The 21,156-nt window shown below is 35.8% G+C and overlaps 4 protein-coding genes across 14 annotated transcripts in view; 2 read left to right on the plus strand and 2 right to left on the minus strand.

Annotated features, from left to right (window-relative positions):
• Positions 1–21,156, plus strand: part of LOC125832030 (uncharacterized) — a 38,393-nt gene that overhangs the window by 12,443 nt on the left and 4,794 nt on the right. For 3 of the 10 annotated variants that reach the window (XM_049511154.1, XM_049511153.1, XM_049511152.1), the window contains exons 7-12: positions 91–145; positions 216–316; positions 396–459; positions 542–675; positions 1,289–1,525; positions 17,001–17,197. In XM_049511154.1, coding sequence (XP_049367111.1) covers positions 91–145; positions 216–316; positions 396–459; positions 542–675; positions 1,289–1,465 — 531 coding nt within the window. In that variant the 3' untranslated portion in view covers positions 1,466–1,525; positions 17,001–17,197. Of the gene's footprint in view, positions 1–90; positions 146–215; positions 317–395; positions 460–541; positions 676–1,288; positions 1,526–15,410; positions 15,468–15,563; positions 15,619–15,688; positions 15,790–15,868; positions 15,933–16,014; positions 16,149–16,755; positions 17,198–21,156 lie in introns of those variants that run through there. The other 7 variants (XM_049511158.1, XM_049511162.1, XM_049511155.1 and 4 more) reach the window with 7 other exon arrangements.
• LOC125832032 (THO complex subunit 4A) lies at positions 3,642–7,521 on the minus strand. Its single transcript, XM_049511163.1, has 5 exons — positions 7,270–7,521; positions 7,025–7,174; positions 6,326–6,394; positions 6,055–6,239; positions 3,642–4,339 (listed from the first exon to the last, which is right to left on the minus strand). The coding sequence occupies exons 1-5, from the start codon at positions 7,444–7,446 to the stop codon at positions 4,165–4,167; spliced, it is 756 nt and encodes a 251-aa protein (XP_049367120.1). The 5' UTR covers positions 7,447–7,521; the 3' UTR covers positions 3,642–4,164.
• LOC125832028 (putative pentatricopeptide repeat-containing protein At5g59900) lies at positions 10,866–13,796 on the plus strand. 2 transcript variants are annotated; one of them, XM_049511150.1, is made up of 2 exons: positions 10,866–13,322; positions 13,429–13,796. In XM_049511150.1, exons 1-2 carry the CDS (start codon positions 10,881–10,883, stop codon positions 13,504–13,506), a joined length of 2,520 nt encoding a protein of 839 aa, XP_049367107.1. In that variant the 5' UTR covers positions 10,866–10,880; the 3' UTR covers positions 13,507–13,796. The 2 variants fall into 2 exon arrangements, with proteins under 2 accessions (XP_049367107.1, XP_049367106.1); XM_049511149.1 differs by having other exon boundaries at positions 10,866–13,796.
• On the minus strand, positions 17,930–20,138 carry LOC125832004 (ACT domain-containing protein ACR9-like). Its single transcript, XM_049511128.1, has 3 exons — positions 19,782–20,138; positions 18,314–18,598; positions 17,930–18,076 (listed from the first exon to the last, which is right to left on the minus strand). Exons 1-3 carry the CDS (start codon positions 20,136–20,138, stop codon positions 17,930–17,932), a joined length of 789 nt encoding a protein of 262 aa, XP_049367085.1.

The following is a 21,156-nucleotide window of genomic DNA, read 5'->3' on the forward strand; positions in this document are numbered from 1 at the left end:
TGTTTGCCCCCTCAGTTTTTCCTGTGTGCCAAAGCAAGTCTTGTTTTAGTGGGCATGTCCTAACATCATTTGCGGTCTTCATCTTGTCAGGCCCAAAGAGATCTATTTCTCTTCCTCTCAAGGTTCATATTTTTCTATAAGCTAGGTAAGTTGATCTTAGCAGTAACCTTGCATAGAAGGTTGAGTACGCATGCTTATGTTTAATCTTTCTGCAGGTGACAAACTAGGAAGTTTCTTAAGGCAATTCCCTGATTTCCCGAATGCTTTCTTGATTGGTGGTGCAGCAGATATATTTGTCACTGAACTAGCTGATCAGGTAAGAGAAGTATCTTCAACATCCCAAGCCATTTCCTTACTCTTCCTGTATTTGTTCTCATTTATAATTATGTTGTCAGCTTCAAAAACTAAAAGTGGAGCCAGTGTTGTTGCATTATCTCTCCCAATTGAAGGTCCTTCAAGGTAAGGCTAGTTTTGTAGCTAATTTGTAATAAATATGGGTTTTGTAAAGAATGGAGTTACATTTACAATGACCTCTTTGCAGGATTAGAGTTGAGAATGGCTACTAGTACAAGATTGAAAACTTGCTTGTATAGCTTCACGTCACCAGGTGCTCCCATGTACCCAACAAGAGCTGTCCGCCATGCAGCATGGGATGCATTAGATATGCTATATCCTGTGAGTTATCTCTCCATTATCTGAATAAAGCTCATGATTTGATATCATTACTTTGTCTTAGTCCGGACAATTTATGGATTGATGTAAGATGTATTTAGTTTTCATCTGTGCGTGAAATGTTTAACGGTGTAGCAAAGTATCCTGATGCACAATGCACCTAGGAAGTAGATAAAGAATTACAGAAACAATAGTTCAGATTCCTTTGGGGTATCTTTAAATAAAAGATATTCTGGTCTTTATCAGTTTTTTCTTTGAGAGTCAGAAATGCAGCTTGAACCTTAAGCTGCATATATTTTTGGACTAGCTTGTAACATCTTGTGCATAGCTGTTGAGAAGAAAAGTCCGGGCTAGAAGAAACCTAATCTGTAGGTGGAACTGGTGATATTTTTGCAAGTGGGTGGTATACAAAGATAACTTCTTAGAATAGTTGTTTCAGTTACTTAGCCAGTTTGTGTTAAATGTGGAATCCTTTGTTAGCTTCTGTATTTCTTTTTCAACATTGAAGCTTATGATTGCCATTAGAGAATATCGCAAGCTTAGGAGTTTTATCGCCTTCCTCTTCGTCTTAAGAGTTCCACTTTTTCCTCTAACGTGATTTAATGTCTTGCTTCAGGTCGGACGATACCCTCGGCATATTATAAGTCTCTTTTTCCGTTTGCTGTATCCTTGGTATTGGCCTTCTTCATTTTGGAACTTTATAAAGTCATGCATTCTGACAGTGTTCTATTCTCTTTTGAGGTTAATATTTTCTAGTTGGGATAAAGTGAGGAGTAGACCAATGGAGCAATGATGTCGCCCAATGGTGTTCGACATTTAAGCTTTGTGCGGAGTAATGTTGTATGTTTTTTAAGTTTTCCTCCATGTAATTAAGATATTGGGAATTATTGTTTTCGGAAGCATGGTGGTGTAGAACGATATACATGTAGAATTGTTCTCATTTCTACTGTAGCGGATATACTAGTTGTGTGCTTTTACTTTTCTTTGTTCAGGTTGTAGGTGAAAAAAATGCCAGGATCCTCTTCAGTGTTCATTCTGATTTTAGCTTATGTTTGGAACACACTTGTTTGGGGGGTGTTGGGGGGTGCAATTGAAGAGAACTTTTTATTAATCACCAAGTAGACTTGGGAAACAAGGCTCAACTATCCAGTGGGCAATTCTGAGAGACTGAAAAACTACCCCTCCATTTCTCTGGTTTCAACTTGGCACGACATTTTAAACAGTAAATTTTGTGGTTGAGAACTTTTTAGAATTGAAGAGTCCTTAAAAAAGGAAAGAGCATTTATTTTGAAACGTGCTAAAAAGAAAGTATTATTCTACAACAAAGAAACCCCAAAAGAGAAGTCAACTTTAAAGCAAATAGCGTTGTTGAACCTTATGTAGCATGCCTTTGAAGATGGTAGCTCTGATGTGATGCAGCCGTTGGTTTCTCTCAATACAGTTGTGCTAAGAGGTCTTCTGCTTGTAGCATTTGCAATTCTTTCTCCCAAAGTCGGATGCTTGTATTGTACTTGAACCATTGCATAGCTTTTTGCATAACCCATTTGAGAAACAACATTCGAATAGGACGTGTCTTAGGCTTTTAGTTAGGGTACATTTTTTATACAATATGCATATGTATGTACATCATCACTGGCATGCCCCATCTTAGTAGTTCTTTCCAGCAGTGCCATCTAGAGGATAATCACTGCTTTTTGGCTAGATCATGTAAACCTCTTTAATATGAAACTTCCCATGCTTGATCAACTGAGTACCATCGTCCCAATATTCTCATATTGAAAATTTTCCTTATCATCCAACAATGCTTCCATTGTGAGTAGGTCTGAACCCAAGTTATCTATTTTCTCTTCACTGAGAGCCCATAGGAGTTTGTTGATAGCAGATTGGTTCTGGATCTTCAAATTGATTATGTTCAATCACTCAGCTCCTTCAAGCAAACAAATCTTACCTTTTTTGCGGTTGTTTTTAATTCTTGACATGGAAAAAAATATATTCGCAAAGCACAAATTTAGTTCCTACAGACTTATGTGGATAGAGGCATATTCCTAAACAACTGTTGTTAGACAAAGCAAAAGTTCTGAATTTGTCTTGCAAAATTAGATCATTAGTTAATGATACTTTGGCCTACATATTTTCATTAAATTGAAAACAGAGGCAAAAATTAAAAAGTCACCTATTGGGGGGACAATAATTAAAGACCATCTCGAAATAGAAGGAATCCATTCAAATACTTGCATCCCATACCAGTAAAGCTCTGGACACAGTTGCTACTCCAATCTAAAGGTAACTTAATACAGCCATCAATTTGATAACCTTCTCAGTGATGAGAGTTGAATAATTCTTTTTAATTCACAAGGTTAAAATCATCACATTCTATCCGAAGGGCTTTACTTTAGGAGAGATGCATACTTTTTTTCTATTATAATTTTTTTACATTATTTCGAGATTGCCTGAACTCACGTTGGAGAGAATTAGGACTGAATCTCTATCGCAAGTAAAAACTTGAGAATTTACACAAAAATAAAGAAACAGGTTCTTAGTTTATATAGATTCTGGACCAATCGCTTATTAGGATTCCTTATTTGTACCTATTTTAATCATTTTTTCTATTCAGTGCCAAGGATTTAATCACTGAACTTGAATTAGAAATAGCTTAATATGCAAGCCGTATGAAGCTCTAGAGTCTAGACTTAAAGAAAATTCAAGCCACTTCGGGAAGCGGCATTTAAGACTCAAAAGCACATAATCAATAAACAAACCCAAGCAATTCTACAGTACAAGGCACAAGCTTTGTAAAGCTGTAAAAATGCAGTGCGTCACTTCAGTCAAACGTCATGTTCACAGAATGAGGATGAAGCCTCTTTCTCTGCGAGAATCAGCACAATGAGCAATCTGTGATCCCCGCAACACCAGCATTCAGCTTACTCCTCCCATATATTTGAAACAAGACATAATTCATTCAGATGATGATTCAACTTAGTCACCCAATAATGATCCCATTACCTGTTTCCTAAGTCAACTTTTTAAAGCTTATTACAAACATTGGATAAAACTAGATAGAAGCTTAGAGTAAAGCTAATTGCACAAAGACTGCAATTGTGAAACCAGGGGGCAAAGAATAGAGTGACAAAACCTACCTCACGATTGACTCCCACATTATTGACTTCAGGACACAGACCACCACCTTCAGCTGGCGCCTGCCACCATCGGCAAAGCCTTGTCGTGGTATGGGATAAGGATTAGCATTTCCACTATAATCATACATCTCTTACATAAATTAAAGAGTTCAGTAGATTACATCATTCCATCTAAGTCACAAATCCAAAGCAATGGAAAAATTAAATAAGCATAATACCCATACAGGAATGGCTGAAATTCTCCTACAAGTACTTTCTTTCTTGCAACTAGAAATGGAAAGGTTAAAGTACAGAGAGTCTGTGGTGTGGCTCCACTAAGCACTGGATATAGAGGCAAACATTACTACCAGACCCATCAGTTCGTCTGCATTGCTTCTGTATGATATTTCATCAAATCAGCATCTAGATCTTCTGCAGATACCTTTTCTCCACGACCTCCTCTTCCCCATCCTCTGTTGCCTCCTCGAAATCCACGACCACGTCCTCTGCCACCCCGTGACCTCCCAAAACCACCACCTCTTGCTTGACCACTGTTTTAACACAAATGAAATATGATTAGAACACATTGAATGGAAACTAATCCCACATCCATAATCCAGTTATATCATATAACTACGTTAAACAATATCAAAAGAGAGGACAAAGCCAAATGAACAACTCAACTGAAGATTTAAATCAAACAAGTACTAAAACATGAGATTAAGCTATTGCGGAATTCCTTTACATCAATTGACACAGAATCACTTGCAATGAGTTGACCTATCATCCAATTAGCCGAGTGAGTGCTAATAGTTGTCAGCATATTAGTCATTTAATCAAGTACTAAGGGCGTTAAACCAGAGAGGGAACTCCTAAGGATTTCAAACTGAAGCCATCACATTAACCACTCAGCACAGTAAGCATCCAACACTGAAGTTATGTACCTCACTTCATGGAAAATCTTGTCACAAGTGGTACAATTTCGATTCTTCACTAACTTCCATTTTGCATGATAACTTTGTTAGTGCAACAACATTCAAGGGGCCAAACAGTGGAATAAATTGTTAGTGTGCTAATACCATAAAAGTTCCAATTCAATGCCTCTTGAACACTTCCAATACTCCATAGACTAAAGACAGTTGAAGCTAATAAAGGGAAGTTAATTGAAGTAAAAAGAATTAAGTCTTAGTATTACTTTTTAAAAAATAGTTCTTGATATTTATGATAGAAACCTCAACAAGCATGACAACGATTCTCCACTTATTCAGTTTCAAGAAGACGACAACAATAATCTACTTCATGCCTTCAAACTACGTATTTGGTTATATGCAAATCTTCTTGAATTCATTTTCTATATATCCTTAATCCTTGGTTTGAAATCCTCAGAAGAGAAGGGAAAGAAGAGGAAGAGAGAATGCTTGGTATGCAACATAGAAGAGGAAAGACATAATGAGACAATATTTCTTGACCTATAAATTGTCTCCTCAAAACAACTGTACTCCCCATGCCCTTGTCCAAACAAAGGAAATGTTTACTCACTAACTCCACATTTTACTCAATTTTCTCCTTTTCTGCAGCCAAACAAAGCTTACGTTCCCTGAGGCATTTGCATGATAGTTGTTTTATTTATACTTCCGTATGATCTATCCACATGATTAACTCCAATACAGGTCTCCAAAACCAACCACACATTTATCATATTTGGCTACTTCATTAACTTATCTCACTTCGACTGTAGAGCTCGGACCAAACTAGCTAATATCTCCACTTTGTTCGTATATGTATGAATTTCTTACTACTACTGAACTACAGTTACCAGTCTTGTGAAACCACTTTAGAACTTGCTTAGCACCCAGAAACAACAAACAAAAAATGTGCTCCATGACTATGTTGCTTGGACTCTCCAAAAATCTTGTCGCACCCATGTTGGATCCTCGTCCTCCACAAATGAACTTCTTTTGGAGGATCCAACCCACACCCGGTGATTTTTGGAAGAGTAAGAGCAACATAGCTCCACGATCAAATATATTTACTTCTTCTTTGCATGACCTTTCTAAGGAGTGGGTGAAGAGGCCAGTGTGTCAGTTAAAGAAATTTACAAATGATTGGCTACAGAATAAAGCACAAAAAATAATTAGCACTTAGCTAGATGTTCAATCTTATAAAAAAAAAAACTTATTTTCATTTATGTCATCAAATAGCAGAATAGAAAATCTCAAACAAAATTTTGGTCCAATTGAACAGCTTGGTGAGTAACAGAGCATACCTTCTAGGAACTCCATTAGTATCTCCAAAATCAGAAGAACCATTGGAAAAAGGGGGAGTAGGAGTGACAATGTTGGTTCCAACAATTTCAATTTTCATTGGCTTCCCATCAAGCTGAACATTGTTGAACCTTTTAACACCAGCTAGCGCATCTTGTCTACGTGAGAAAACCACCTCTGCCGTTCCCTGAAGAAGCAGTTCCAGTGTTCCACTAATTTCAGCCAAACAACATTGTTTTCCTTTAAAGTGCATAGTCTAGGTCAACAAAATACCTTTGATCTCCCACTCCTATCATAATGAACAGCATAACGTTTCAAGTCACCAATTTCTGAAAAGAGCTCCTGCAATTCAATAATAAACATAATATTGGTGACCAATCAATAAACCTCCAGAAAGAGATTGCACACACTACTTACAAAATAACAGTACATCTTTTTTCATACACCAATGCAAGTACATACTGCAAACTCCTATGGAAACAAGCTTCCTTATAAGCAGAAGAGCTGGTGAGTCTGCTTTCGATTCAGTGTCTTTCTTAACCTAGTTAATCTTGACCGGCAACTCTATCCTTCTCAGCTACATCTCCATTAGTTTCTTGCATAACTCTTTTTTTTTTTTCTTGTTACATCTTAATTACCTCCTCAGTGGATTAACTATGATATCATGTTCATCTCCCTTTTTCTCATCTTACTTATTATTCTAGCAAGGAAAAATTGCATCACAAATAATTAAAGGTCAAAACTTTGACAACAAATCCGGAGATATTTAACAGTGTAATCAAAAGAGACTAGGGAAGCAAAAGCAAAGAAAAACAATGAACTTTCAAAATTAACGACGAGTGTGCTTCAATCCTAAACTAATTGGTCTGTTTTATTCCATTACCAAAGAAGAAAAAAAATCTCATATTCATCCATAAACTCTCAGAACAAAGAACTAACAACAGTAACAGTTACCAGAGAGAGAGAAACTACCTTGATATCCTCATTGGAGACGCCGTAATCAAGATTGGAGATGTAGAGTTTAGTCCCAGTCTCTATGGAAGACGCCCGACCACCAGCTTGTCCAAAGGCGACGTCTTGATCTGCCGCGAACATATCATGATTCCACGACGCTTCAGGGGCCTGAACCGCCAGCAACTTGGATCAGATACAATAATTTCATCCACGTTCAAAATCCGGAAAAAATTTCCAATATTTTTCAATTAAAAAAATTCAACCTTGGTGGTGGAATAAGGTGCAGCTCGGTTATTAGAACGATTAGGGAACCGTCGAGAAGGTCCAGCACTGGAGGTGGAGGCAGCGCCGCGGCCTCTGCCGCGAGGTTTACCTCCGGTACCGGTCTTATTCTTCTTGATGAGATCGTCGAGAGTCATATCCAAAGCTGCCTCAGCCATTTGTAATTGCCTCTTTGTTTGTGAAAGAGAAGGTAGAAATTGGGAAAGCTGGGTAGGGTTTGAACTTTGAGAGAACAAGAAAACAAGCTCGCTCTTATTAATGCCGTTTCGGTTCGGGTTGAGTACTATTTTTCTCCCTAATTACTTATCAACTTTTGAATGACAAATCAATTAAGAAAATTATTATGAACATAATTAATTTATTATTTTATTTTTATTAATTATAAGTAGCTGAATTAAAAATTTAAGATTTTCAAAAATTTCTACCTTTATCAAAATATTTAATTAAGGGTATAATAGGTAAAAATAATTTATCCTTTCTTGATCTGTCAAAATTGACAAGTAATTAGGAATAACTAAAAAAAAAAGTAATTAAGAACAACCAAAAAAAGAAAAAAATGGAAAAGTAATTAGGGAGAAGGAGTAGTGGATTGGTTTTACAAGAAGGATGATTGGATGGAAACAAGTTATTTCACCATGTATATGATGACTTATTTTATCAATAAAATGTAAATGATGAGATAAATAATTTTAAGATGGTCCAATACTACCTTCAACCAAAGTAGTCCAACATTATTATTACCATATCTAATACCTCAAGTCAAACGACTCTTAAGGAGACAAGGGTGTCTTGGTGTAGTTGGTTATCATGTCAGTCTAACAGACTGAAGGGGGGAAATAGAGTTTGCTAGCATGTGAGTTGTTTTCTCCCGAAATTGTTTTTCCTCTTTTACTTTGGGTAAATTGCACCAAATGACTTAAATAATATTGAGGTGTTTGGCAGAGTTAGCTTGTGATGATAGTTATCATTTTTTATTTAAATGGTGTTGTTTAAAGCTTCTTATGGTAGGAGATATAGGTTTTCAATTCGGTGATTTAACACGTTTGAGGTAGACTGTGAAGTACTGATTTGTTGAGAGATTCCTTAGACAAAATGAATAGGTGATTTAGAGTAGAATTTGCATAACCTAAATCAGACAAAAGATCTACGCAAATTATAAGGTCTATGATTTGAAATTTATGATAGTCGAAAAGGTGTTGATGAAGATATGGCCTATGAAAATGGTCATGAGGTTTGAAAAGAATGACAAACTTAACCTTAAGTTTATTGGTTTGTTTGAGGTGCTACAGTGCACTGGTGAGATAGTTATGAGTTGTCCTTGCCTCCAGGACTATTAGATATGCACTCGATATTTCATGCGTCTATATTGACGAAGTGTCGTTCTAATCCCAAATAATTTGATGAGACACGACATAGTTGGATCAGAATATGACTTTTGAGCATATAGTTATTTTAGATAGACAAATTCAAAAATTGAGGTCCAATAAGATAACATCAATGAATGTGTAGTAGAGGCATTGTTCGATGGAGAAAGTCACCTGAGAGACCAAGGTAGACATAAAGAGTAGATATCCTCATTTTTTTGGTAGTTTATATACTTTTCATTTTTTATGTTTGAAGATGAATGTATGTTTTATGGTGGATGATTTAACGACTCGCGTGATTGTTTTGAGTTTTTTGTGTTTTTTCTCTCTATTTTACCCTTTCATGTAGCTATCTATTATTTTTTATTTGTGGAGATGAATAACATGATTCTTGAGATGATCAAATGGTTTTTGGGTGAGTTTTTTAGTTTTAAAAGTTATAAATTAAAATCAACATTCTAGGTTAACAAGCTCGAATTCAAATATTGACAATTTTGCTAGTTTCATAAGGTATTTTTGACATTGTTGAATGATTGGTGTGACTCCCAAGGTGTTGGGAGTTATTTGAGTCTTTTGACTGAGTTTTGAATTGTTAAGAAAGTTAAGTTTAGCCATGATTAATTTTTGGTCAACACGACCACATATCAGTGATATGATGATTTCAACAAGTTTGAAAGGTTAATTTCTAATCAATGTGAATATTTGATTCATTTTTGTGGGTTTCAAATGAATTTGAAGGGTCCGTTCGAAAAGTTTCTGAAGTTGGATTGTTGTTGATTTTTGCTGCTATTTGGCGCCTTTTCCACTTTGCAATCCAAGATGATACACTTACGACGATTGGTTCAAATTTTAAGCGTAGATTTTGCGAGATGTTATAAGCCCAAATTGAAAAACTTTCAACCTAGAGTCATCCTTAATGATATTGGCAAGGTATAAATAATATAGAGTCCAAAGATTGTTATTAATGTAATGACTATCAAGCTTTCAAGAGACTTCATTTCAATAAAAGGATACAAAATTGATTATGGTCGTGTGATTTTAGAAGAAAAATCAATAATTGGGAAGACGAGAGATAAAATATGATTTTTATACAAGTAATAAAAATCAGTTGAGATTTTAATAGCAAATCCCATTAAACATTAGTTAGTAGTTACGATCCATAATTATGTAAAATTATAGTTGTATTAAATGATACATTAGTAATGTTTGCCAAGTCACGTAATTTTTCCTTTTAATTGAGTCAAGGTAGATAAGAACAATATTTTATTTTATTCGGCCTTCTAACTAGCTAGGAGAAGAACAATTTTGTCCCCATGTTTGCTATTTTCTTATTTAAATTATTTGAGGGTAAACAATTGCCATTTTAATAAATTGATCACTCACAAAACGTCAATCTTCAATTTAAAAAAAATTGACCATCTACTTTTAAAATCGCAAATACGATATACAATAGTAAAATCAAATAAGCCATGTACATTTACACATAAGAATTGCAAATTGTAGTTTTAATATATATGCAATATTATAAATTGTTCAAAATACAGATAAACACACACACATATTTGTCTTTACAAATAATAAATGTTAAATATCTCACATTCAAATATTGTATTTTATTTATTTACCAATAAATAACTCTCTCTAAATAATAACATTTGTAGGCTAATTTATTTAAATAAAATTTATTAGTACATATATAAAACATAAAACTAAGAAAATAAATAAAATGATACTTTTACACAAATTATTATTTTTTGTTGCTATTTTTTTATTTAGCAAAATATTCTAATATATATAATGTGCATTTTTAAAAAAATTAAAGTAGTAATTTAGTCTATCTTAAGTAATCATATGTATTTCTTATTCTTAAGGTATAATATGCAATCATAAATCATTTCGAAAAGAAGTGTTTTATAGTATAAGTATTTTAAATTACTAAATTATAGTTATTTACGACATATTATTATATATTTATTCTATCTATTTTATTTTATTTTTTTAAATTTTTTTTTAGTCCAAGAAGCATAAATTAATTAAATTAAGTTGTTTTACCCGAAAAGAATTGTTTCTCTAGAACAACACCACTAAAATATTTGCAAATTCACCCATAACTGCCTCCTCATCAAATTAAAAGTAGCATTTCTGCCCCTCAAATGTACAGATTTCTCAAAGGGCACTCACAAACTAAGCAACGCCTCCATCAGCTCAGCGATTCAAGCCTGCTCGAAATGAACGCTTCCCTTAGCCGGAGCAGGCAATTCTCCGGTCACATTCGCCACCGGCGAACTATTTCCACAACGCGCAAATTCAACAACCAAGGAAACGACAAAAACTTCATAGCAACTCTAAATGAAATCGTTCGGAGCAAACGGAGCTGGAATATAGCACTGAACAGCACCATTTCCACCAGACTGAAAACCCATCACGTAGAGCAAATTCTACTTCAAACCCTTGATGATTCTAGGTTGGCTTTACGGTTCTTCAATTTTCTTGGCCTTCACAAGAACTTTTATCATTCAACGATGTCGTTTTGCATTCTAATACATTCCCTTGTTCAATCCAATCTTTATTGGCCTGCTACTTCACTTTTGCAGACCCTATTGCAAAGAAAAGTGAACCCAAGTTTTGTTTTTGACAATTTGTTAGATGTGTATAAAAGATTCAATTTTGGTCACACTTTGGGTTTTGATTTGCTAATCCAAAATTATGTTCAGAATAGGAGAGTAATGGATTCTGTGTTGATTGTTAGGCTTATGATGAAGCATTCATTAGTACCAGAATTAAGGACTTTAAGCACTGTGCTAAATGGGTTGATTCGAATAAGACAGTTTGATTTGGTTTTGCAATTGTTTGATAATGCAGTAAATTCGGGTGTTAAGCCTGATGAGTATATTTATACAGCTGTGCTTAAAAGTTTGTGTGAGTTGAAAGATTTTGAAAAGGCTAAGGAAATGATGAATTGGGTTGAGAGAAGTGGGAGTAAAGTGAGTGTTATTTTATACAACATATTGATTCATGGGTTCTGTAAGGGTGGAAGAGTTTGGGAAGCTGTTGAAATTAAAAGTTTGTTGGTTAGCAAAGGATTGAATGCTGATACTGTCACTTATTGTTCTTTGATTTTGGGGCTGTGTAAAGTGAATGAATTTCAGCTTGCTCGAAGGTTAGTGGATGAGATGTTGGGGCTGCTTTTGGTTCCTCGTGAGGCTGTAGTGTCGAGTGTTGTTGACGGGTTGAGGAGAGAGGGTGATTGTGTAGCTGCTTATAGATTAGTTGATATGACAGGGAAAGTTGGAGTTGTGCCCAATTTATTTGTTTATAATGCATTGCTTAATTCTTTGTGCAAAGATGGGAAGTTGGATGAAGCAGAGTCTCTTTTTAATAGAATGGAGGATAAAGGGTTGTGCCCAAATAGTGTAACTTATTCCATCATGATTGACTCTTTCTGCAAACAAGGGAGATTAGATGCTGCAGTTCTTCTTTATAATAGAATGCTTGATAATGAGGTAGAATTAACCATATACCCTTACAATTCTCTCATCAATGGCTATTGCAAGGCTGGAAAATGCAGTGCGGCGGAATCTATGTTTAATGAGATGATTGATAAAGGATTGACCCCAACTGTTGTAACCTATACTTCATTGATAGATGGTTACTGCAAGGAAAGAGAAGTGCGGAAGGCCTTTAGGCTTTACCATGAGATGACTGGCAAAGGAATCTCACCTAATACTTTCACTTTCACTGCACTAATCTCTGGTTTTTGCCGTGCACACATGATGGTAGAAGCAAGTAAGTTATTTGATGAGATGGTGAAAATGAATGTAACTCCTAATGAGGTCACTTATAATGTCTTGATTGAAGGATATTGTAAAGATGGAAACACCATAAAGGCTTTTGAATTGCTAGATGAAATGTTGAAGAAGGGTCTCGTTCCTGACACATATACGTACAGATCTCTGATAACTGGACTTTGTGCAAAAGGTCAAGTATCTGAAGCAAAAGAGTTTGTTGATGACCTTCAAAACCAGCGTCATTATCTGAATGAAATGTGTTTCTCTGCTCTCTTACATGGTTATTGTAAGGAAGGAAGATTAAAGGATGCACTAACCACTTCTGATGAGATGGCAGAAAAGGGAATAAGCATGGACCTTATGTGCTACGGTGTACTTATATATGGAACTCTAAAGCATCATGATTGGAAATATTTATTAAATATAATGAAGGAGATGCACGACCGAGGAATGAAGCCTGATGAAGTAATATACACCAGCATGCTCAATGCATATGGAAAAGTTGGTGATCTTAAAAAAGCTTTTAAATGCTGGGATATAATGGTCAGTGAAGGATGCTTCCCAAATATGGTGACGTATACTGTGATGATAAATAACTTGTGCAAGGCTGGATTAGTAGATAAAGCAGAGATATTCTACAAGGAAATGTTAGCTAAAGGGTTGACACCTAACCAGTTCACATATAGTTGTTTCCTTGATTATCTCACTGATGAAGGGTACATGGTAGAAGCTAAACAGCTTCATGATGCAATGCTTAAAGGGTACCTTGCAAATACTGTGACATACAATATTATTATACGGGGATTGTGCAGATTAGACCAAATTCAGGAAGCGATGGATATTTTGCTTGAAATGAAGGACAATGGTATCTCCCCAGATTGCGTAAGTTACTCAACTATCATTTATGAATTCTGTAGGAGGGGTGATCTGTTAGGAGCAAGAGGCTTGTGGGAATCCATGTTGACTAATGGTCTGAAGCCTGATGCAGTGGCTTATAACCTTTTCATTTATGGTTGCTGCATCGCTGGAGAATTGTCCAAGGCATTTGAATTGCGTGATGAGATGATAAGAAGTGGTCTGAAGGTGACTCATGCAACATATGCTTCTTTAATCCATGGAACCTGAAAAATGGGGCAGTCCACCAGATCTGCTAGCGCTGCTGCAAGGATCATTTACTATGATCAAGTAATGACTATCAAAATTCAGGATATTTGTACAGGACGTGATCATGTCAACCTTTACTCTAAAATGCCTCATCCATGAATAGTTTAACGTCCTGCCTTCTTATATGAGGACATGAACTATGAGTTGGGCATCTTTAGAACTTCAAGGGAGGTAGTTTGACATTTTTTTTTCTTTTTTCTTTTTTCTTTTTCCTGTATATTTAAATCCAATTGTGTAACATAGGAAGTATTGGGAGGAAATATAACAATCTTCAAGTTCTGGATAATGAACACCCAACTTTTGTGCTGCTTGTATTGTCTATGAGTTCGTAAAGACCCTGATGTTGTTCTTCCTACTTCCTGTTGCTTGTTCTATTATAACTTAAAAACTTGTTTTCTACTCAAATTAGATTTTTCATTTATCTCCAGCTGATCTTCATGGCTCGGCTGTTTTACCTTCTCTTATAGAGCATAGTGCAGTATTTGGAGTATATCAGAGGGTCTCCATATTACTTGGAGAGATGTTACAAAATAGTTTCCAATATTTACTTTTACATTTTAGTTGAGTGTCTTTTTGTGAGTGGTTTCAGGTGAGGCCATGCATGTCTGTCTCTGTGTGTTTGTATTTTCTGTAACTACCATGAGTTATCATGACTGTTTTCACTATTAATAGCTGATAATACACCTTTTTTTAAATATTTTCAGAACTTTATTCATACAGGCAACTGTTAATATGCTGTTGATGTTAATATCTGCAAGCTGGTATTCTAATCAGGTACGCAAAGAGTGTCCAAATGCTTTAAATTTCAAGAGTTCCTTGTGTTCCACATTGTGAAATTTCTGTCTTTTTTCTGTGGGCTTTTGTTGCATGCTGCTAGGAGTCCCATTATGAGACATGTCATGCAGTCTCTTACTCACAATACTCTAGCTGATGAGGCAGTGTCCATGTTCTGTTAACTTATAGAGGTGTAGGAGCTACATTTATTCCTTAAAACTATCAGTAGATCAGTTCACAATATCACTGAAGATGTCACTTCGTTCCAACTTGAATCCTTTTACGGTTTGTGAAAATGCTAGCTGTCACTGTCCCATCTACACTTGATGCTGTAAAATTTGGTCAAAATTGGTAAACCATTCTAACATGTCTAAATTGGAAATATTAGAGAGTAAGGTCTCCATGTTCTGTGTTATTAAGGAGAATAACATTCACATGTCTTGAGCTTATCTAAGTGTTTGTGTGTTTGTGTATTATATAAAGGATATTGAATCACTTATCTGGTATCGTGGATATAACCGTGTGGTTACCATAAACTTGATGATTCAACAAACATTTTCGAAACCCCTTGGGGGTTGGCCTTCTAGGTCGAGCTCGTTGCACGGGGCTTGTTTAGTGTGGTTTACCTCTCCTATGTGGTTTGTGAGCTATTGCACAAGAGTGGGGTTTATCCGGTAGTGCGCACCCAAAGGGAAGCAGTTGCGGGTTCCCTTGTCATCAAAATAAAAATAAAGGATATAGAATTTGTGTCAGATGGAATTGGACTAACGAGATTTTAACTTTTTGTTCCTTGTCAAGATGTTTCGAATTGGTGGTGTTCCTTGTTTTATTTTGTGCTTTCTTTGTCTAACTCGATTTTTTATGTTTCCAGAGTCTTTTTAAGGCGTTTCCAGAGTCTTTTTAAGGTCAAATACCTGTAACTTGATTTCTATTTTCTTCAAGTATTTGGAGTAAAACTGGTGTTTTTGTTTGCTTGTTTTTGATTGATCAAAGCAAATGGTGATAATTAAGTTATTTGGATGCGTGTAACAGTATCTGCTCGAGGAAGTTGCCCTTGTTCCTGACCGATTAAAGAAGATCCCTTTGCAGGTCTGATGTTTGCCCCCTCAGCTTTTCCTGTGTGCCAAAGCAAGTTTTGTTTTAGTGGGCATGTCCTAACATCATTTGCTGTCTTCATCTTGTCAGGCCCGAAGAGATCTATTTCTCTTCCTCTCAAGGTTCATATTTTTCTATAAGCTAGGTAAGTTGATCTTAGCAGTAACCTCGCATAGAAGGTTGAGTACGCATGCTTATGTTTAATCTTTCTGCAGGTGACAAACTAGGAAGTTTCTTAAGGCAATTCCCTGATTTCCCGAATGCTTTCGTGATTGGTGGTGCAGCAGATATATTTGTCACTGAACTAGCTGATCAGGTAAGAGAAGTATCTTCAACATCACAAGCCATTTCCTTACTCTTCCTGTATTTGTTCTCATTTATACTTATGTTGTCAGCTTCAAAAACTAAAAGTGGAGCCAGTGTTGTTGCATTATCTCTCCCAATTGAAGTTCCTTCAAGGTAAAGCTAGTTTTGTAGTTAATTTGTAATAAATATGGGTTTTGTAAAGAATGGAGTTACATTTACAATGACCTCTCTGCAGGATTAGAGTTGAGAATGGCTACTAGTACAAGATTGAAAACTTGCGTGTATAGCTTCACGTCACCAGGTGCTCCCATGTACCCAACAAGAGCTGTCCGCCATGCAGCATGGGATGCATTAGATTTGCTATATCATGTGAGTTATCTCTCCATTATCTGAATAAAGCTCATGATTTGATATCATTACTTCGTCTTAGTCCGGACAATATATGGATTGATGTAAGATGTATTTACTTTTCATCTGTGCGTGAAATGTTTAACAGTAAGTATCCTGATGCACAATGCACCTAGGAAGTAGATAAAGAATTACAGAAACAATAGTTCAGAATCCTTTGGGGTATCTTTAAATAAAAGATATTCTGGTCTTTATCAGTTTTTTCTTTGAGAGTCAGAAATGCAGCTTGAACCTTAAGCTGCATATATTTTTAGACTAGCTTGTAACATCTTGTGCATAGCTGTTGAGAAGAAAAATCCGGGCTAGAAGAAACCTAATCTGTAGGTGGAACTGGTGATATTTTTGTAAGTGGGTGGTATACAAAGATAACTTCTTAGAATAGCTGTTTCAGTTACTTTGCCAGTTTGTGGTAAATGTGGAATCCTTTGTTAGCTTCTGTATTTCCTTTTCAACATGGAAGCTTATGATTGCCATTAGAGAATATCGCAAGCTTAGGAGGTTTATCGCCTTCCTCTTCCTCTTAAGAGTTCCTCTTTTTCCTCTAATATGATTTAATGTCTTGCTTCAGGTCGGACGATACCCTCGGCATAGTATAAGTCTCTTTTTCCGTTTGCTGTATCCTTGGTATTGGCCTTCTTCATTTTGGAACTTTATAAAGTCATGCATTCTGGCCGTGCTCTATTCTCTTTTGAGGTTAATATTTTGTAGTTTGTAGTTGGGATAAAGTGAGGAGTAGACCAAAGGAGCAATGATGTCGCCCAATGGTGTTCGACATTTAAGCTTTGTGCAGAGTAATGTTGTATGTTTTTTAAGTCAAGAAGTTTGGTTCTTGATGTATCAAAGGTTTTTTTCCTGCATGTAATTAAGATATTGGGAATTATTGTTTTCGGAAGCATGGTGGTGTAGAACGATATACATGTAGAATTGTTCTCATTTCTACTGTAGCGGATATACTAGTTGTGTGCTTTTACTTTTCTTAGTTCAGGTTGTAGGTGAAAAAAATGCCAGGATCCTCTTCAGTGTTCATTCTGATTTTAGCTTATGTTTGGAACACACTTGTTTGGGGGGTGTTGGGGGGTGCAATTGAAGAGAACTTTTTATTAATCACCAAGTAGACTTGGGAAACAAGGCTCAACTATCCATTTCTCGGGTTTTAACTTGGCACGACATTTTAAACAGTAAATTTTGTGGTTGAGAACCTTTTAGAATTGAAGAGTCCTTAAAAAAGGAAAGAGCATTTATTTTGAAACGTGCTAAAAAGAAAGTATTATTCTACAACAAAGAAATCACAAAACCCCAAAAGAGAGAAGTCAACTTTAAAGCAAACAGCGTTGTTGAGCCTTGTGTAGCATGCCTTTGAAGATGGTAGCTGTGTTGTGATGCAGCCGTTGGTTTCTCTCAATCCAGAGGCTATAGACAGTTGTGGGCCCACACTTCACAGGTAAAGGTCACAACTTCCAAGAAACAAGGCATACCTATATTTCACAAATGTCAATACAAAATGAGGTAGATGAAAGAAAACGGGAGAGAGTGAATTTCCTTAAGGAGATTCAGTAAGTATCACTACACAGACAAGCTCAACTGAATGTTTAACAACTGCACTGTATAAAGGGATCATCCATGCTTGACAACATTATTTTATATACAAAATACCTAAAAAGGTAAGTGACACCAGAAAGATGAGGGACAAGCTCATCACTCCTTTTTTCAGAGGGAGACCAGAAGAGAGTCAACGATTGAGCTCACCAACCCATCAATGTTCTTCTGACTTTGTCTACAATCTGATTTCTACCAACCATAGATGACATGTCAAATCTACAATCTTCGTCTAAAAGGAATCTGTAAAACTCCCACTCACGATCACTTGTACAATGCCTTCCAATTTCCGCCTGCAAAAAGACATTAAAGGTCATCCACCATGAGAAAAGGAATAAAGTGATATAGTGAACCATTTGGAGCTATAAAATTAAAAACAGAGTCATGTGCACCAGTTCTATATGGGGAGGTTAGTTGCTTAAGGAGGTAATGCCTCCATTCAATTTTCTTTAGAATTTTGTCCTTTAATTAAAGTTGAAATTTGAAAGCAATTCGTCACTCGAAACGTTCCTTCACCCCTAGATACTCACCGAGAAGATGCAGATCCCAAGAGTCTTCAATGCCAGAGTAACGTCATAGAAAACTCGGGGTCTACCCTTTCCATCTAGCTCCACAGGATTAGCAACCAAAAGTTCAGTATCTGTCCCACGATTTGTGATAATTACACGTAGAGGATGAAGCATTTCCACCTTCAAGCGAGAACAAAGAGCATCTCGTTTATCTGGATCCACAATCTTTTTCCCATCCTTCTGCCTAATAAAAAGGTCTAATTCCCTCAAACCCTTATTAACTGATGAAAATCGACCATAAGCAATCTAAACACAAGAAAGGTCAATTATCAGATTAACCAGGATTCTTCTCTAATTCATTATTTCGGACATAACCCGATGACAAGTAGAAATATAAACTGGAATGAAAGCAATGGATTTGAAAAAAAAAGATCTCATGTATGAATAACCAACTTTTTAGATATTTGACAAGTGTTATAGAACAAAGTTTATTAGGTATCATTAAAACAATAACATGGATGAATCATTTTTCCTTCTTTTGATAGGTAAACACGCATCTAGTCTTCATTACGGAAGACAGAAACTTACAAAAATAATTACCTACCAAGAGTACATTATTCCTTTTGAGTTTTGTCCAATTTGACAATCCACCTTTAGTTTGATGTATTTGCTTTTCATGAAAAACGTTGTTTTCCATCTCTATGTTGTAGATGAGTAGAAGAAAGGATAAAGTTGTACCGAGAAAGTATAAGTGGGACCATTCAACCTCGGTAAATATATTAGAACTTTCAATCTAAGGAATGTGGACAACATCTAGAACACACCATAAAGAGAAGTTAGACAAGCATTTTAGAGAGGTAGTGTCATTTTACATGAGGTTATAAAGACTAGAGGATGAACATATTTGGCGGAAAAGATCAGCACCTAGCACTGGATTAGGTGACAAAATAAGACTACCAAAGGATGTTTCTGCATAAGCATAATGTTTACCATTTCATCAAAGCGGAGACCAAAGACAAAATTGACAATATCACTGAACTTGCATCCCTAATTTTCTATATAGCAATAGACAATCCTACTATTTAAGGTCCAATGTTTGTTAGTATTCTTCTAGTTTGGTCAAAAAAATTATATGGTAGGAGAAAATGTAGAGAATTTCTGGTGATAGAGAAACTATTGTTTTATAATATTGTACAGAGATGAGCTCAAATGGAGCAACATGGACAATGAGTATTCATTTAATCGACTCAAACTTGCTTTGGTTGAGGCATATAGTTTTTGTTTTTATTTTTGAAACTGGTAAGTATCAAACATAAAGTTATTTTTATTGCTGTAACAACGAATAATGCAATTATTGACTTCAAACTCATTGAAGTCGGGAGGGCCAATTCAAGTAACCTGGCACTAATAGGTTACACTTGCAATAATGTCATAAAAATGGTAGGGGAACGATAGGAAGTACAAAGTTGTTAAATGTAAAAGTAAGTACCTGAATATTGCAGTCTTTCAATGTGCGCATAATGTCATAAAGAAAACCCTTGTGATCAACACAACAGATCTGAACCAATGTATGCCCTGGGCTCAGGGAATTATCTATTGTCACACTAGCCTTCTTCAACTGTGTCATATCTGGGCTAAGAGCTTGTGTGCGAAAGACATTATCTGATAGTTCACACCTAAATAATTCCTCAGAAACAGATGGATAAAGAGAAGAGATACATTGAAGATTATCATACTGCGGGCCAGCTAACTGAAGCTCACAACTACATGATTGGCCCAGAACAACATGCAACTGCTTGTATGTTTCATTTTGTCTCTCTTTTGTGTGTAAGAGCTCACTGAACATGAAATAAGGTAGATTTTAACATTAATGAAGAGACAACACCATCCATATATAGATATAAGATCTTTAACTCATACAGTAAACGAAAGCTGAAGTTTTGTGCTGAAAAATCTAAATTTACAAAAACTAGAACTATATCACAGACTTTGACTGCTTAATATATTAAGAATATTTCATTTTTCATCATGAACCTCTCTAATTATTTGCAATAAAACAGGAGGAATGCAATTATAAGATTTAAGCAGAAAAAGGTAAACAGAAACATCATCTGCAGATTATATTTTTGTTAGTCCAATATAAATATGGATGAAAAAACTCTCTGCATATACTTAACATTCTTGAAAATTTGATACAAATAAAGTAACATCATTGGAGCAAATATAAGAATATTTAGTTTTTTTCAAATCAACTATATAAATTAGTGGAGTCTAAAAAGAAGAAGCATCATGTAGGCCCCAATGTATTGAGGCAGAAAGACACAAGTAAGTTAACAAAAACAGTGTAGTTGCTCCAGTGTTGTGAAAGGCGATCGCCTCATCGCGAATGACGAGAAGCGAGAGGCGAGGCGACCCTTCATCGTCTTTTAGCTTTGATACACTCAAATTACACTTCCCTAAAGAAGCATAAGCGATCGTTATCAAGTAAAGACCCCAACTTGTAGGTTGGGGTAGATCCCACGAGAAAAATGGTCTAGACTTAACTTTAACCAACAATTATATTCGTGTAGTCAAATTACTTCCAGAAACAAGTAATTAAAGGGGGGGATTTTGTGAAACAAATTGTAAGAATTCAGTAATTAATCAATAAACAAAAGTCAATTTTGGTTGTTATCAAGATGAGAGAATCAACTAGGGTATATGTGTTCCCCACAAGTTCATAATGCAGTAATCCTAGTAATAGCAATCCTGTCCTAGTATGCTACATGCAAAGTGATAAGAATATCGCAAGCTTAGGAGGTTTATCGCCTTCCTCTTCCTCTTAAGAGTTCCTCTTTTTCCTCTAATATGATTTAATGTCTTGC

Source organism: Solanum verrucosum, unplaced genomic scaffold, assembly GCF_900185275.1.
Source record: "Solanum verrucosum unplaced genomic scaffold, falcon-dt-bn FXZP01000042.1, whole genome shotgun sequence".
Lineage (NCBI taxonomy): Eukaryota > Viridiplantae > Streptophyta > Magnoliopsida > Solanales > Solanaceae > Solanum > Solanum verrucosum.